Raw genomic sequence first — 18157 nt, 5'->3', positions numbered from 1 at the left:
AGTAGATTTTCTGCCAAAAAATGAAAATTGCACTCACCCCAATATATGCATAAAAAAATGACAAAAAATTGTGAAACATGCAAAAAACAAGAGAAAGAAATACAGTTTACACCCTAGCATAGTATGGACCACAAAATAGCCCCCAATCCTACCCTAAGTTACATAAAAATGATATCCATATTATCTACTTGTATAATTTTAATGAATAATAGCATGGTATCTCATATATCAACACTTTAATGTAGACCCAACCATAAAATTGGTTTTGCTAACAGTTAGAATAATAGAATATTAGGTTAGGTTTACCCGTAGTTTAAAACACTTTTCTCACTAGTTTGGTCTAGTACAGTTCACGGTGAAATGTTCCTGGTATCGATTACTACAAAGTTATACAAAAATCAATAATTTTAAAAGCTGCTAGCTGCCAAACGACTGGAAATACAAGTTATGCCTTAAAACCGTTCAGGGCATGCAAAAATTTACTTTAACAATTTCTTTTCAGAAATCCTAAAGGGGGAGGGGGGGGTGGAACATGGTCCACTTATGTTTGAATGGAATATTTCAGGAAAAATTGTGATTCTTATGTTTTATGTCAAATCATTTTCTTTAAAATATGCAATTGCACCTTGGCAAATGGGATCACATCTCTTGAAGAATGGATTTCCCGCATCGTATTATAAACAGTTTTCCGCGGATATAGAATGTACAATTATAAGATTAAAACCAGTCTTTTTAGCCCCGAGGTGCCGAAGGCACGGGCTAATTAACTGGTTTTAATCTTATAATAGTACATTTTTATATTCGTAGAAAGCTGGATATAATACCATGCTAGACATTGTTTTTTCGTATGGATGAGAACCGGTTCCTATCCACAGGATTCGAATGAATACTAGAAAAAATGTCCTTTCAAATCTAAAGAGCATAATGAAAGACATGAAATGGTTTTAAACATTTTTGACTTTACCATTGAAATCAAATCAGGGAGGAAGGGGACAATGGACTGTGAGTTACACTTGTACCTAAAGTTTTATTTGTTAGCTTAAAATCTTAGTGTATTTTTTTTATTTCATCTTGATTGGTTGTCACAAATTATCAGTACATAAACTTTTCAACCTATAATTTAAAAATACAGAAGGAGTAATTTTGACGAACTTGTATATTGTCCATTGTTATATACGTTTAGACCCCTGTATGTATATTGCTAAAAAATTGAATTATGTATAATCAGTTTTAAAATATTTAAAATATATTTGTTTGTCTTTATTTTCAACAAATTTTGCATTGTAATTTATGCAGGGATAAGGGATGGGAAACGTAGGAAAATATTATTTCAGGCCTATTTCAAGCCTAGGCCTATTTCTAGCCTAATAAACCAGTTTTGGGATGGCGCAGTGCTTCGTATAAAACGCTAATAAAAAAGCTGTGTGTGTGTGTGTGTAGATAAAGTATAGAATCAAATTCAGGTAGCTAGTTTAAAGTAAAAAACATAACTTTTTATAAACCTATATATTAATGGCTTTGGTTAAAATGAAGTTTTTTCTCTCCCAAAATTTTTTTATCTTTTACTTTGGTAATTTGAACTGTCAGAAAAGCTATCTTTATTTATTTTTTAGTAGCAGACGAAATCATTATTTTTTCAAGAATTGTCTGCTTCTAAAATTTTCGCCAATTGGTGATTTGTTGTTAAAAACAGGCCGATTCTTATTGGTTTAGAGCTATAGCTACTTGGGAGCGTCCGCCAGTTTGATAGTAATTTGTAATAGTTGCAATATCCCTTTAGAATCTAGGCCGGGACCTAATTAATGGCCAGGTTTCCTATCCCTTATCCCTGAATTTATGTTATAATATTTGTTATGTCAAAAAAGTCAGCCTTGACCACTTTATTTAATACTACATAGTCAACATAAACTATTGAAACTGTGTCTATATCACAAAATTTATAAATTTAGATAGATAATATTGGGGAAAAAAGAATCTACAAATGGAAAAATGTGGGTTATGAAAAAATGTGCAAAGATCTTTTTCTGACAGTTATTGAATTCAAATATTTTTTTGCATAATTTTCAGTTTTTCTTTGGTAATACAATTGGATAAAAGTACAGTTAAGCCACTTATAAGTTTATACAGTGTTTGTTAGCTATTAAACGTAATATTTCTTTTTTTATGTCTGTCTGTCTGCCTGTCCTTACTGACTTTTAGCTAAAGAAAATAAAAATAATAATCTAGCATTGACACTCTCAAGCAAACAAACTTATTTTAAATATTGCATACATATGTATATAAGGCCATCCTATATCAAACAGATTTTATTTTCTCTATGATTACTATTTTCCATTTTATTGTTCTTTCTTTTGTACCAAAATTTAAATTTTTAATAGCTCCACTAATTTAATAGTTATTTCTCGAATCGTATTATAAACAGATTTCCGCGGATATAGAATTTACAATTATAAGATTAAAACCAGTTTTTTTAGCCCCTAGGTGCCGAAGGCACTGGCTAAAAAAACTGGTTTTAATCTTAAGATTGTACATTTTTATATTCGTAGAAAGTTGGATATAATACGATGCTGGACATAGTTTTTTCGTATGGATGAGAACCGGTTCCTATCCACCGGATTCGAATGAATACGAGAAAACATAATTATCTTGTTTGGACAGAATTGTTTTGTTTACATCAAAAATTAAACACAATTTTTGCATAAGTTTTGAAAAGGTTATGTGTACTTAAACAATGAGCAAACCAAAAATTGCAATTTTGGAATTGCAAGTAATTGTTGCGAATTATGACTCGCATAACCATCTAATTTTGATATTTGCCAAAATACACATAAATGGGAAAATAAGTAAGATGATGATTCTTTCTAAACTGAACACAAAAATTTTCAAAAGTTCCATAATTTTTCCGGATAAGTTACAGCTTTTTTTAACATAACATAATAGTATTTTACAGAAAAAAAGGGATCATATGAAGAAAATGAAGTCATTCCTAAAAAGGACAGAAATTCCCTTCCTAGGGTATAGGAAGGCTATTTACTTTCCTTTTTCTTACAAATTCTCAGTAAGGAAGGTGATTTCTGTCCACTATCTTACAAATTCTCACTAAAGGAAGATGACCTCTGTCCACCATCTTACAAATTCTTTCTAATTCTTAGAAACTCTTCCTTTTCCTCACTATTACAACTATGCTTAATAAATCTACCTTATTTACCCAAATTCTTACTTATTCTCAGAAATTCTACCTTAATTACACAAATTCTCCCTTATTCTAAGAAGACCTACCTTATTCTAGCAAATTCTTCCTTAATCTAAGAAAATCTACCTTTTTCCCTCAAATTCTTCCTTATTCTAAGAAATACTTCCTAATTCTATGAAAATCTACCTTATTATAAGACATTCTTCCTTATTCTAAGAAAATCTAACTTATTCTAAGACATTCTTCCTTATTCTAAGAAAATCTACCTTATTCTAATAAGATCTACCTTATTCTAAGAAATACTTCCTAATTCTATGAAAATCTACCTTATTATAAGACATTCTTCCTTATTCTGAGAAAATCTACCTTATTCTAATAAGATCTACCTTATTATAAGACATTCTTCCTTATTCTAAGAAAATCTACATTATTCTAAGACATTCTTCCTTATTCTAAGAAAATCTACCTTATTCTAAGACATTCTTCCTTTTTCTAAGAAATTCTTCCTTATTCTAATAAGATCTACCTTATTCTAAGAAATACTTCCTAATTCTATGAAAATCTACCTTATTCTAAGACATTCTTCCTTATTCTAAGAAAATCTACCTTATTCTAAGACATTCTTCCTTATTCTAAGAAAATCTAGCTTATTCTAAGTAATTCTTCCTTTTCCTTACTAATTCTCTCTTGTTTTCAGATAACCTAGCTTATTCTATGAAGTTCTTCCTTAATTCCCCTAATTCTTCCTTTTTCTCAGATAATTTTCCTAATTTATATTGGGATATCATAACTGAAATAGAGGTATAGAGAATATATAAATTCTGCCTTTTCACCTTCCTTATTCTCTCAAAATCTTGGTTTTTCTCACATATATTTCCTTATGTTTATTGGGATATCAGAACACATGTGTAGGATAAGTTTGGGTTGTATCTTTTGGCCTGAAATATTTGTTTGTACTTTTGTGGTGGAATGTTCATAAAGTACATTTTAATAGAAGGAACCACAGTCTGTAAAACAAGTATGAAATTATCTTAAGAAATAATAGTACATTCAGTATTTTTTTGGTTGTATCTTTTGACATTTAGTGTTTTTGTTTTTATTCATAAAATTATTGATAATATTAACATAATTTTACTGAGAAATAAACCTTATAATAACAGGATGGCAGAAAATAAGAACAGGAGTCTTTATAATCCTTCACTAGCCAACACATACAAATATTAGACCAAGACCAAAAAAGTAATAATTTCAAAAAAAAATTTAATATTTTGTGTATTTTACTGATATTTTTTTCAATAACTATATGTAATTATCAATCCTTTTATAAAAGTAACAGGATGTTTGTCTGGGCTCCCAAGAGAAATTGCCTAAAGAAAAAGTTCCTCCCCTACCCATCAGAAGAAAATTAATTTCCTTGTCAAAAATAAAATCCCAGGCTTAGAGTCAGACATTTTTATTTGATTAATGGAAGCCTCTAGTGGCGTAGCTGCTAGTCTCAACCAATGTAATGTTTTTTTTTTCACATTCCTATTTATGTGGTAAAAACTCTATAGAAGGTTGGCAACTTATTTTTTTCGCCGGAAGTGATTGAACAGCTGATACTTATGAAATCAATTCAAGGGCGTACATTGAAGTTTTACTATTTAACCAAAATGGGGGTAAAAGTTTAATACATAGGTAATAGAAAAAAATAAATAGAAAGTAGTAATTAATTAATTAAACTTGGAAATTAAAATTATTTTACCGGCCATTATCTTATCCCTTAGATCTTGAACTCTGGTTTTCACACATTATCCACCCCATAAACTGCATACGGAAGCAAAGGTTTTCTATAATTAGGGTCGTTCCGTCCATGTGTTAGCTTTTTTCGTTTATTTAGACATTCAAAACATGCGGATTTTTTTACAACTTTTTGTATGAAACTAGCGGCTGCGTCCCTAGCCTTTGGGGGCTTTGTATTTCAATGTGTAGAAAAGAGCAGAATAGACTAAAACCATCCCTAGACTTAAATTAAAATAAAAAAGTTGCCTAAAACCATCCTATACCTATGTAAAGGTTCTCTAATCGGTTCAGCGGTTAGCGATATATCAAATTTACTTTATATACTTGGAATAGCGGCTGCGCCCCTTGCATCTAGTAGACTCTTTCTGTTGAGGGGTAAGGAGGTGGAAGAAAAATAGCCTAAAACCATCCCAAGGCTTAAATATAAAATAGCCTAAAACCATCGGGACCTATGGGAAGGTTCTCTACAATGGAGAACCTAATCGGTTCAGCGGTTAGCAAGATCCTTTGTTACAGACCAAAAAAAGCTTACTACTTTATATAATACTAGCGGCTACGCCCCTAGAAGCCTCTAGGGGCACTGCAGGTAGGAGAAGGAAAAGTCGACCTCATCCTATTTTAAATTTGAGTTTCCAAAGAGTTATAAAAATATTTTTTTGGGGGGAGAGGGGGGTTAGGACACCCTCTCGAAAAATAGTTTAAAACCTTCCCAGAACCTATAAGAAGCTTCACTGTAAAGGAGAACAATATCGGTTCAGCGGTTAGCGAGATCCTTTGGGACAGACAACAAACGCATACTACTTTATATAATAGGACTAGCGGCTACGCCCCTAGAGGCCTCTAGGGACACGTAATTTTTTTTCTCTTATCAATCGATTTTAAAATCAGCTATTTACCAAAAATATTTTTTCGCTGATAGATTGTGTTAGTTATGTTTTTTTCCCGGGACATATGAGAAGCTACCCTGTTAAGGAGAACCCGATCGGTTAGCAAGATCCTTCGGTACAAACTTACAAACACAGAGACATCCTGTTACTTTATTATAAGGATTTATTTATATATGTAACATGGGTTATTTTTTTACATTTTATTAATGGAAGACAATTGTTTCACTAATAAACAGATCATCGGTTCCAATTAAAATGTATTGTATAAAAAGAGTTACATCAGAACTGAATAATCAGAATATAAAACAAGGATGACAACATCCATAAAAGCGAAGCACTGAAACGGTAGGACAAACGGACATTAACACTTGTATAGTGTCTGAACTGAATAATCAGAATATAAAAGTATAAGAGTCAAGGCAAAAGTGTAAGTAAATTTTTTGCTAAACTGCTTGATACAGGATAATGTTCATGGACATACTTTTGCTAAACTGCTTGATACAGGATAATGTTTATGGACATACTTACATTTTGATGACTTGATTATAGAGTTGCTTCGCTTATAAAATTAAACGGACGGACGGACGGACGGACCGACCCTAATTATAGAAAAGCTTCGCTTTAAAAAGGAGTCAAAGCAAAATTGTGAGTAAATTTGTTGGAAAAACTTCTTGATAGAGGATAATGTTTATGGACATATTTAATTTTTTGGACTTGATTATAGAGTAGCTTTGCTTATAATATTGTACTTTGTTGTCCCAGAATCACTATACCAACAAATTATAACAATCGGATTATTAGATCACATAAAAATTTGTTGTTAAAAAAGTAAAGAACCAACATGTTTAAAATGAACGTACGGACATTCTGGTAATGATTATAGAGTTGCTACGCTTTCTTAATCATACTATCTACTAAAGGAATCACCATGAAATCGACATGATTCTAACATGCCTAAATTAATGAAAAAAGCTATCTCTCTCAGACGTACGGACGGACGGACTAACCCTAATTATAGAAAAGCTTCGCTTTTAAAAAAAATGACAACATCCATAAAAATGAAGCTCTGAAATCAGAAGGACCTCATTGTTATAGGAATCATCATGCCAAGTTTAAAATTGATAAAACAATTTTAACTGTTTAAATTAACGAAAAAAGCTAACTGTTACATACAGACGGACCAACCCTAATTATAGAAAACCTTTACTTCGACCACTTTGAAGTCTCAGGGATTTAAAGGGATAAGATTATGTGTTCAATTTTTTAACTATAAGTTAAGTCAGTATTTAAATTATGTATCGTACAGACTTTAAGGTTAAGGAAAACATTCACATTTCTAAAAGAGAATATACAATTTAACATTAGCGATTGGGTGGGGGTGGGTAGATAGATAGATAAATACTATGCTATATTTTGTACAGTTTACATGATTTGTAATTTACATAATTATAATCTTACGTAACTCCAGTCTTGTATATTTTAATGTTTTTATTTGCAATCTTAGTTCGTTATCGATAAATAATTGCTATTCTGCATAATTTTACACATTGCTATCGTGTTATATAAAGATAAATGATGATCACTGTTCAAAAAGTTTAATTTTAAATATTTCTGGAGAGAACAACAAAAACTTTCTTTATACCCCAAATAGTAAAAATTCATAGTACGCCCTTGCATCCATTACATAATTATCAGCTGATTTATAGACAGACTGAAAATTAAGTTGCCAACCATTTGAGGGGGGGGGGGGGTTGTACTTTTCATTATATACAAATATCTGACTCTCTGCCTGGGTTTTTATTTTATTATTGTAAAGAAAAATTTTTTTTCACCCATGTTTTTCCATTTTGGTCTAATATTTGTATCAGTTGGCAAGTAGAACAGATTATTGATACAGCTAGTGTGTTCTTTAATCCTGATTATAAAGAATTATAACTAAGAAGTTTATGTAGTATGCAGCTGTTAGGGAGATCCTTCAGTGCACACAGATAAACAGACAGACAGAGATTCTGTTTATCTCTAATGACTGGGGTTTCTAAATTTTATTAAATGTACTTACACTTACCTGTCCAAATGACTGGGGTTTCTAAATTTTATTAAATGTACTTATTACCATTCTGAATGTACTATTTGTATGTAGGAAATAATTTCTTATTCTTGTTCTGATATCCCAATATAAAAGGATCAAAAGGTCAAAGGATACAACCATAAATGCACTGTACAAATCCTACTTATTATGTACTTATATATTCTCTATACCTGTATTTCAGTTCTGACATCCCAATATAAATTAGGAAAATTATCTGAGGAAAAGGAAGAATTAGAGGGATTAAGGAAGGTGTTGGTAGAATTTGAGGGAATAAGGTAGATTTTCTTAGAACAAGGAAGAATGTCTTAGAATAAGGTAGATTTTCTTAGAATAAGGAAGAATGTCTTAGAATAAGGTAGATTTTCTTAGAATAAGGAAGAATGTCTTATAATAAGGTAGATTTTCATAGAATTAGGAAGTATTTCTTAGAATAAGGTAGATCTTATTAGAATAAGGAAGAATTTCTTAGAATAAGGAAGAATGTCTTAGAATAAGGTAGATTTTCTTAGAATAAGGAAGAATGTCTTAGAATAAGGTAAATTTTCTTAGAATAAGGAAGAATGTCTTATAATAAGGTAGATTTTTATAGAATTAGGAAGAATTTCTTAGAATAAGGAAGAATGTCTTAGAATAACTAAGAATTTCTTAGAATAAGGAAGAATGTCTCAGAATAAGGTAGATTTTCTTAGAATAAGGAAGAATGTCTTATAATAAGGTAGATTTTCATAGAATTAGGAAGAATTTCTTAGAATAAGGAAGAATGTCTTAGAATAAGGTAGATTTTCTTAGAATAATGAAGAATGTCTTAGAATAAGGTAGATTTTCTTAGAATAAGGAAGAATTTCTTAGAATAAGGTAGGTTATCTGAGAATAAGGGAGAATTTGTAAGGACAAGGAAGAATTTCTTAGAATAAGGTAGATTATCTGAGAATAAGGAAGAACTTGGAGGTATTGGATTAATTTTCTTAGAATTAGGAAGAATAAGTGAGATTTAGGAAGGTGATTTTTATCCTCTTTTTCAGATATGTGAGAAAAAGGAGAGTGATTTTTGTCCATATTTGAGATATCTGAGAAAAAGGAAGATGATTTCTGTCCTTTTTGGAAGGGAATTTCTGTCCTTTTTAGGAATGACTTCATTTCCTTCATATGATCCAAAAAAAGACCTAGGAAGTTCAATTATTTTTATTGTTTGGGAGGAGGGGGAGACAAATTAATAGGTCGGGTAAAATGACCTTCCCCCTGCCTTAAGTTTAATTACTCCGGGGGTAAAATTGTCATGAGATTGGGTGATCACACATTTTTTTAGACGGGGGGGGGGAATAACCCTCATTGTTAGTGTGAAAGGCTATGTTTGTTTTGTAGGGGCTTAAAACAATAACGGTTTTAATTTTTAAATCATAGGGGGGGGGGGGCAATGTTAGGAAAAAAATTCTCTTACCTAGTTTCTCTACAAGCTTCCAGCATCTCTTTACCATCTGATTCTCCTAAACAACAAAAATATATTAAAACAAAAGATATATAAGGGGGGGGGGGGAGGGGTTGTAAATAGACCCTCCTATTAAGTTTTTGCTTTCATTTTAGATGTGTAAAAGGTACAAAATTTTTAATAAGTATTTTTAAAGGGCACAATTTATATTTCTTTATTTTTTGGGGGGTTATGGTGGGCAGTTAAAAACGTAAATTTTCGAAAAAGTGCAGACATATTTTTAGGGATTTGACAGGAGTTGAACAGAGAAGATGCTATTAACCCACCACCAAAAAAGTTCGAGGGTTATTCTTTTTGACGGAATAAAACCTATTTCCAATAATTTTGGGAGTGAAAATTTTTTTGAGGGGTTGGAAGGGATAATCATTTTTACCTTTGACATATTTCATTACCTTACTTAATAGTTCAAATATTGAATAACTTGCAGACAAGTATAAGATAAAAAAAAATTTTCAATGGTTCTATCTCTGTTGATGATTTTATCAATAAACATGAATATAAAACTTCAAAAAGTTACGGAAATCTATAATAGGGAGGATAAAGTGTTTCTTTCATGTAACACATGAATAGTACAAAAATAGCAAAAACTAAAAACAAGGATGACAACATCTATAAGTAACGTAGAAAAAAAATAAACTATAGACTTCAAGAACAAAGTAAAATTTTTAGTAGATGCTTCATGGGGCTAAAAATCTTAGCAACCTAGAAAATCACTATCAAAAGTTAATTTTTATTTTAAAAAAGGATATCTTAAAATTTTCAGTCATGAAATTTTGCTACACAGTAAAAACATCTATATAGTGCTCATGAATAATAAAAATTCATACAACACAAAATATCTAAGACAAAAATAGAATAAATATCAAGTCTATAATGAAAAAATATAATTTGAAAGAAAAACAGAATAATAGAGAGATGGAATGAAACAATAAAAAATAGAAACATACAGACAGCAGAGAAAAGAATCTAGGTGGAAAGAAGATAGTTCTTTAATACTTATTCTATGTTTAACCTAGAAATTTTTTAGATAAATATATATCTATTTTCTCATGAGTTTCCGATTCAAGAGCAAACCTAAAATATGTTAAATATATTGGAATATAAAATGTAAATTACATTGGTACCGAAAAATTTATATCCACTTTTTACCATTTGTTACTTTTATTAAATTTTTATTGGTTGGTTCCAAACGAGTATTTTCTATAATTTCTATTTCAGATAATAATTTTAATCTCCAAAAGGGTTAGTTTAGTTTATCATGGGTAGGGTGGATACAAATTTATTGTACACTAGCGGCTGTGCTCCTGGCATCTAGGAGCTCTTTATTCGAAGGAGTAAGGAAATATGAAAATACCCTAAAACCAAAAAAAACTTACTACTTTATATAAGAGGATTGTTTTTTTTATACCATGCAGGGAACCCTAACTTTGAGAAGTGTCCAAAATAATTCTACAACGTTACATAATATCAAGTTAAAAATATCTTTATTCAGATTTTTTTCTTGTCATGGAAGATTGATATTTGTCTTAAATATTTTAGGCAAATGTCCTGTCCTTTCTAATATGTGCGAAACAATTAGATAGTATGTATAAAAATATATGATTTTCCAAATAACAAAAGTATAAAGTTTAAGGTCTGTAAAGTTTCAAAGTTAACCTAGAAAATTTGATATCATTGTGACCTAAAAAACAGCCAAAAACCAAGACCCATATACTTCTCTACTTTCTTAATATTGAAAAAAAATCTTTATTATTCACTAGATCTATGCACTTAGAGGCCTCTAGGAGCACTTGATAGAAAAGGGGGTAAGTCGACCTCCCAACAATTTAAATTTCAGTTTTAAAAATATTTTTTTTCTAGGGGCGATTTCTATGGGAGGAGGAGTACCCTTCCAAAAATATTCATAAACCTTCTTTAAACCTATGAGAGATCCAACAGATATTAAAGTTAGTAACACAATAAAAAAACTACTCTTCTTCCCATATTTCTATTTATTTCAAAATAAGGAATGGGGGGATTCTGTACTCTATAAGAGGAACAATGAAGAAAACCGTCCTTAAAAAGTTTGAAGGAAAGGTTAGAAGAAAAATCCAATTCCTTTATCCAAAAATACCATGAATAAAGTTCTCCTTCTGTATATTTAATGTTTATACAAATAAGTCTCCATACAAAACACTCAAAGTCGAAAAATAGTAAGGTCATAAATTCAAGTTTGGGTTCTTCTTTTACAATTTGAAATAAAAGATATCGTAAACAACATTAAATATTTTTGTCTTAGGATATACATCTCACATATTTCTGCTCTGGTTGAATTTGTTTTTTCAGGGAATCATTGTACTTGTCTTTGGACAGTTTTATTCTAATTTTCTGACACCTTTCTTGCTTTACCCTCTAGATTGTGAAAAAGTTTTCTAGAAGAGTTGGCAGAAAACTGCTAAAAAACCTTTGATGCACAAAGCATGAACACCTATTTCCAGATATATTTGTGGAAATACGGAAACAAACAAGGAAAACTTTAAACTTTGGTAGTATACAATACCAGACTAGAATTTAAATAACATGGATAATAACAATCAGGATTGGCGCTGCAAAAATGCTAATTCATATATTATGGTAAGATAATTTTCAGTTTTTATCAGTTTTAGAATGTAATTTCTAACTTGAACCAATTAATAAATTCACTTTTTTTTAAATAAGATAACTTATAATTGGTGCTTGACCGACGGACGGACAACCTTGTTATTGTGTAGTTGTGATACCAATAGAATATCATTTTCCGAGAGGTTTTACCTCAAATTTTGTCATCTAAAAAATCCACCGTACAAAATTTTACCCCAAACAAATTCAGAATGGCAAAAATATTATAACTCTATTTTGCTATTAAATTTTCATTGTAAAAGAGTGCAGGCCCAAATATTGGACAGGAAAAATATTACGTTATCTAATTTTAAAGTTTTAATTTGAGATGAAATAGAAGAAATCTAAATGATTTTGTTCAGAAAATTATCGGAAAGTTGTCTAAAAACATGATTTTCCTGTCTTTTTCTTAGACAGGATATTCACATATTTTGAAAATTAGAGTAATATGCTCTACTTTTCATTTCATAGATGAAAAGATATAATACTTGAATTGTTGGATTCAAAATTATCCAATTCTTATATTCCACATTCCAAAAAAATTTGTGTCTAATTTCATAGAATAAATACAATATTAAGAGACAAACATATATCTAATTATTGTGACTGATTATTTGAATACTGTAGTCCTTACTTTTGAATTTCTCAGAATACTAATAATGATTGTCCTTCAAAATATGATATTGGAGAATTGATAGTAGCAAACAATGTAAATGACAGGTCAATTAAATTCTTGATTGTCTTTGTTTCAAATTTTGAAAAGTTGTAGCTAACTTAATCAAATTGTTATTTCCTTAGTAAATTGCAACATATAGTAAACTCTAAATTTCCATTTTGTAGTAAGATATTTATTTTTTTAGTTTATAATATCTTTTAAAGGATTTAATTTTCAATTGATTTTGACCTTTTGATAGGAAAATTAATTCCAATTCTTTATTTTGTTAATAAATGAATAATGAATGTTGGAAATTAATTTCTTTTCTATACTATAATTCATTTAATTATTCCTATTTATATTTAGCCATTGAAATTCCAATAAATCAACAATTCATCTTGTTTTTTGATTATTTCATAAACCTGTTTTTCACTAAGTAACAATTTGTTAACTTTATCTTTTAGGTTTTGAAAAGATATAAGAAAATACCTTTTAGAAGGAACACATCTGCATCAGTGGATGAAATATTACCATCCTTAATACAGATAAATAACCAGATTGCGGAACATGATATCAGATGATGGTATTCATACCTTTTTATTTACTCTACTCCTCATGAATATATTATAATCTACATAAATACATATACTGAACAGGGCAATTGAGGTATGATAGATCATTACCAACTTGTTGAAAGTATCAGGTTTAATATCCTTAACTTAATCGGTAGGATTCCTATAAAAATCTCACTTAATGAGGGAAGGGGAATCGGGGCTAATTATTATTAACTTGGCTTCTAATATACAACTTCTAAATATGCAGTAGTAGAACCTGTTTTTTTTATCAGTGTTAAATGGGAACATTGATGCTTTCTCTTATTAAAGCATTACAAAAAAACATCAATAGAAATATTGCTGTGTACTTGACAATGGTATTTAAAATCATCACCTGAACCTATGGTGTCTGTTTGAAAGCTCAATCCTATTGTGTTCAAAATCCAGATGAACTATCAAATTCAAGATACTAAAGAAGTTCTAAATTCCCTGATTGGTCCAAATGATATTGGTCTATCCAACATGTGTTTGTTAGTAGAACTCAGTTTAATGGGAGAATAATTTTTATGTCTGGCTTCTGCTCTCCACCCCACAAACTTTGGCTACACTCAATTTATGCTCACATCAAGTTTTACTTGGTATTGAAAACTAAGTAAGTTTGTAACATGCAATTTCATTTTATTAGGAAATATTTTGAAAATAAGGGAATTATAGCCTTTCAGATAAGTCATTACATAATGTCACAAGTTATCAAGGTTATATTGGGTAAGGTAACTAGACCTCTCTCCACGCACCTTGAAACATACTCCGCTTATGAATGCGGTGTAAAGCGTCCAATCGCCCATCAGACAACCAACTCTCTTAGATGCACAACCTTTGTCTGAGAAGTCCCAACTGTGCATGGTAATGAGTTGCGCCTGTTTTGGGCCAAGGCATTCCCCCCACTCTAACTATTTACGTCGCGCATCTGACATATTAGCAGTGGGAACCATTTTTAACATCTTTAGATATGACGCAGTGTTGGACTGAGATTCGAACCTATCACCTTCCCGACGATGAGCGGATGCGCTACATGTTGAGCCACAGTCGCGGGTAAGGTTATATTGGGTACTCAGAAGCCCTGATGGATTGGGCACCACAGTTATGAATGTAGCAGCCTTAGGGCTCCCTGCAGGGGTTAGATAAAGGATAAAATATCACTCCGTTTTTTAATTTGGTTAAGAACACTGGGATAAAGGTCCTTGATGGCTTTTAAACTTTTTACAGCATATAAAAATTTTAATCTCTAGCTAAGGTAAAAATAAGACCCTTATTGTAACCATATAAAAGCCAACAGGTGGTTAGGTTGTAAGAGGGTTCTTCCACCTTTATATGATACATTGGACAAAAATTGGACTGTTCATATGAAAATGGGCAAATTTTGAGATGCACTGAAAGTTTTACCATTTTATAAAAGTTTGAGCAAAAATTGCGACCTTGGATTACGCGGCATAAATTAAGGTTAGCAAGTGTACACAAATTAATGAGTTGGGCTAGTATACCAAGTCTCAATAGTTTTTATATTAACATTTTTTGTTGCATAATTTGTATTATTATTCATAAAATTAACTGGTGAATTCTACTACTTAGTATTTAAGTAAAAGTATGTGTATTTCCCACAGAAAAATTTATAAAACAATTATGACAATAAGACGGTAGGACAAATGAACATTAAAAGGACTCTCCACAGAAAAATCAACTTTGGATTTTTGAAAATCTAACCTGAAACTATTATTCTCTGATCAATTTTAGGCATTTTTTGTTTTTGTGGCATCGCGATCGAAGCCCTTTGAAAATTTTGTCTGCCGCCTATTTGTACTGCCGCTATAACAATATATACTACACTTTCCTCCACTCAATATATGTTTGCCGCTAAAGAACATTTGCTCCATTGCAACCGGCCGCTCTACGATTTATCCTCTTCCTTGACTGGACAATCCTGCCGCCTCCATTTTGTGTTCACCTCCGCCAAATATAACCATCTTTTGCCGCAGTCGCCCTTCTCCGCTGCAACTCCGCTATACATTGCTTACGTCGCTATACACAACACCCCCAGCCTCCATTTAATTTCTGAACAAGGGAGAGGGGAGCATGTATTGAACCGCGACATACAGCAATGAATAGCGGAGTAGCGGCGGAGAAGGGCGATGAATGCGGCAACATAGAAGCTAAAAATCACTAAAGCAGCACAAATTGAATGGCGGGAGGATTCACTTAAAGGCGGTTAAAAATTTCAAAGGGCTTCGATCGCGATGCCACAAAAACAAAAAATGCCTAAAATTGAACAGAGAATAATAATTTCAGGTTAGATTTTCAAGAATCCAAAGTTGATTTTTCTGTGGAGAGTCCTTTTAACATTTGTTGAGTGTCAGAACTTACTTATAAGCAGAGTATTAGTTTATAAGTCTAAACATAATTGTAAATTATTATAATGTAAAATTGTTGCAAAATTGCATAAATATTAATTATAGAGATGATTTGCTAATATTGTACCTTGCTGTCCAAGAAATCATGAATAAGAAAATTAGGGTATAGTCCTTTCCATGACATCGCTCCATATGGGGCGATGATTTTCTATAGCTCCTTCAAGGAGCTATAGCATAGCCTCTTATCATATGGAGCGATGTGATAGCCCCTTTTAAGGAGCGTTCATATCGCCTCTTATTTTAAGAGGCTATGCTATAGCTCCTTCATGGCCTCTTAATAGCTCCTTTGAAGGGGCGTTAATATCGCCTCTTATGATAAGAGGCTATACTATAGCCCCATGATGGCTCCTTCATAGCCTCTCCATCGCCCCTCCATAGTCCTTTACCTCCAGTGCCCCTTCATCGCTCCTTCATCGCCCCTACATCGCTCCTTCATCTCTCCTTCTTGAAATTTATATTAAATTGTACTTTGATGGCCCCTACATCGCCCCTCCATCGCTCCTACATCGCCCCTTCATCGCTCCTTCTCCAAATTTATACTACATTGTACTTTGATGGCCCCTACATCGCTCCTCCATCGCCCCTTCATCGCTCCTACATCGCTCCTTCATCTCTCCTTCTTGAAATTTTTATTACATGGTACTTTGATGGCCCCTACATCGCTCCTCCATCGCTCCTCCATCGCCCCTTCATCGCTCCTACATCGCTCCTTCATCTCTCTTTCTTGAAATTTACATTACATTGTACTTTGATGGCCCCTACATCGCTCCTCCATCGCCCCTTCATCGCTCCTCCATCGCCCCTACATCGCTCCTTCATCTCTCCTTCTTGAAATTTACATTACATTGTACTTTGATGGCCCCTACATCGCTCCTCCATCGCCCCTTCATCGCTCCTCCATCGCCCCTACATTGCTCCTCCATCGCCCCGTACATCGCTCCTTCATCGCCCCTTCATCGCTCCTACATCGCTCCTTCATCTCTCCTTCTTGAAATTTATATTACATTGTACTTTGATGGCCCCTACATCGCTCCTCCATCGCCCCTTCATCGCTCCTACATCGCCCCTACATCGCTCCTTCATCTCTCCTTCTTGAAATTTATATTACATTGTACTTTGATGACCCCTACATTGCTCCTCCATCGCCCCTACATCGCTCCTACATCGCCCCTACATCGCTCCTTCATCTCTCCTTCTTGAAATTTATATTACATTGTACTTACTTTGATGGCCCCTACATCGCTCCTCCATCGCCCCTTCATCGCTCCTACATCGCCCCTACATCGCTCCTCCATCGCCCCTTCATCGCTCCTACATCGCCCCTACATCGCTCATACATCGCCCCTACATCGCTCCTCCATCGCCCCTTCATCGCTCCTACATCGCCCCTACATCGCTCCTTCATCTCTCCTTCTTGAAATTTATATTACATTGTACTTTGATGACCCCTACATCGCTCCTCCATCGCCCCTACATCGCTCCTACATCGCCCCTACATCGCTCCTTCATCTCTCCTTCTTGAAATTTATATTACATTGTACTTTGATGGCCCCTACATCGCTCCTCCATCGCCCCTTCATCGCTCCTACATCGCCCCTACATCGCTCCTTCATCTCTCCTTCTTGAAATTTATATTACATTGTACTTTGATGGCCCCTACATCGCTCCTCCATCGCCCCTTCATCGCTCCTCCATCGCCCCTACATCGCTCCTTCATCTCTCCTTCTTGAAATTTATATTACATTGTACTTTGATGACCCCTACATCGCTCCTCCATCGCCCCTACATCGCTCCTACATCGCTCCTCCATCGCCCCTTCATCGCTCCTTCTCCAAATTTATATTACATTGTACTTTTATGGCCCCTACATCCCCTACATCGCTCCTCCATCACCCCTTCATTGCTCCTCCATCGCCCCTTCATCGCTCCTACATTGCCCATCCATCGCTCCTACATCGCCCCTCCATCGCTCCTTCATCGCTCCTTCTCCAAATTTATATTACATTGTACTTTGATGGCTCCTACATCGCCCCTCCATCGCTCCTACATCGCCCCTCCATCGCTCCTACATCGCTCCTTCATCGCTCCTTCTCCAAATTTATATTAAATTGTACTGTGATGGCCCCTACATCGCTCCTACATCGCTCCTACATCGCTCCTTCATTGCTCCTACATCGCCCCTTCATCGCTCCTTCTCTAAATTTATATTACATTGTACTTTGATGGCCCCTACATCGCCCCTCCATCGCTCCTACATCGCCCCTCCATCGCTCCTACATCGCTCCTTCATCGCTCCTTCTCCAAATTTATATTAAATTGTACTGTGATGGCCCCTACATCGCTCCTACATTGCTCCTTCATCGCTCCTACATCGCCCCTTCATCGCTCCTTCTCCAAATTTATATTACA

The 18157-nt window shown here is 33.3% G+C and overlaps 2 protein-coding genes across 2 annotated transcripts in view; both read right to left on the bottom strand.

The window, feature by feature from the left end:
• LOC145328420 (uncharacterized) overlaps positions 1 to 18157 on the bottom strand; it is a 383707-nt gene that overhangs the window by 164480 nt on the left and 201070 nt on the right. The window lies entirely within an intron of this gene.
• Positions 1 to 18157, bottom strand: part of LOC145328419 (uncharacterized) — a 102854-nt gene that overhangs the window by 20391 nt on the left and 64306 nt on the right. The window contains exon 3 of the mRNA XM_080172060.1: positions 9390 to 9435. Coding sequence (XP_080028186.1) covers positions 9390 to 9435 — 46 coding nt within the window. The remainder of the gene's footprint in view (positions 1 to 9389; positions 9436 to 18157) is intronic.

This window comes from Acartia tonsa, chromosome 9, assembly GCF_053477335.1.
Source record: "Acartia tonsa isolate MP-2025a chromosome 9, ASM5347733v1, whole genome shotgun sequence".
In the NCBI taxonomy this organism is placed as follows: domain Eukaryota; kingdom Metazoa; phylum Arthropoda; class Copepoda; order Calanoida; family Acartiidae; genus Acartia; species Acartia tonsa.
Note: the sequence above shows the minus strand (reverse complement) of the source record. Positions and strands in the feature narration are given on the sequence as shown.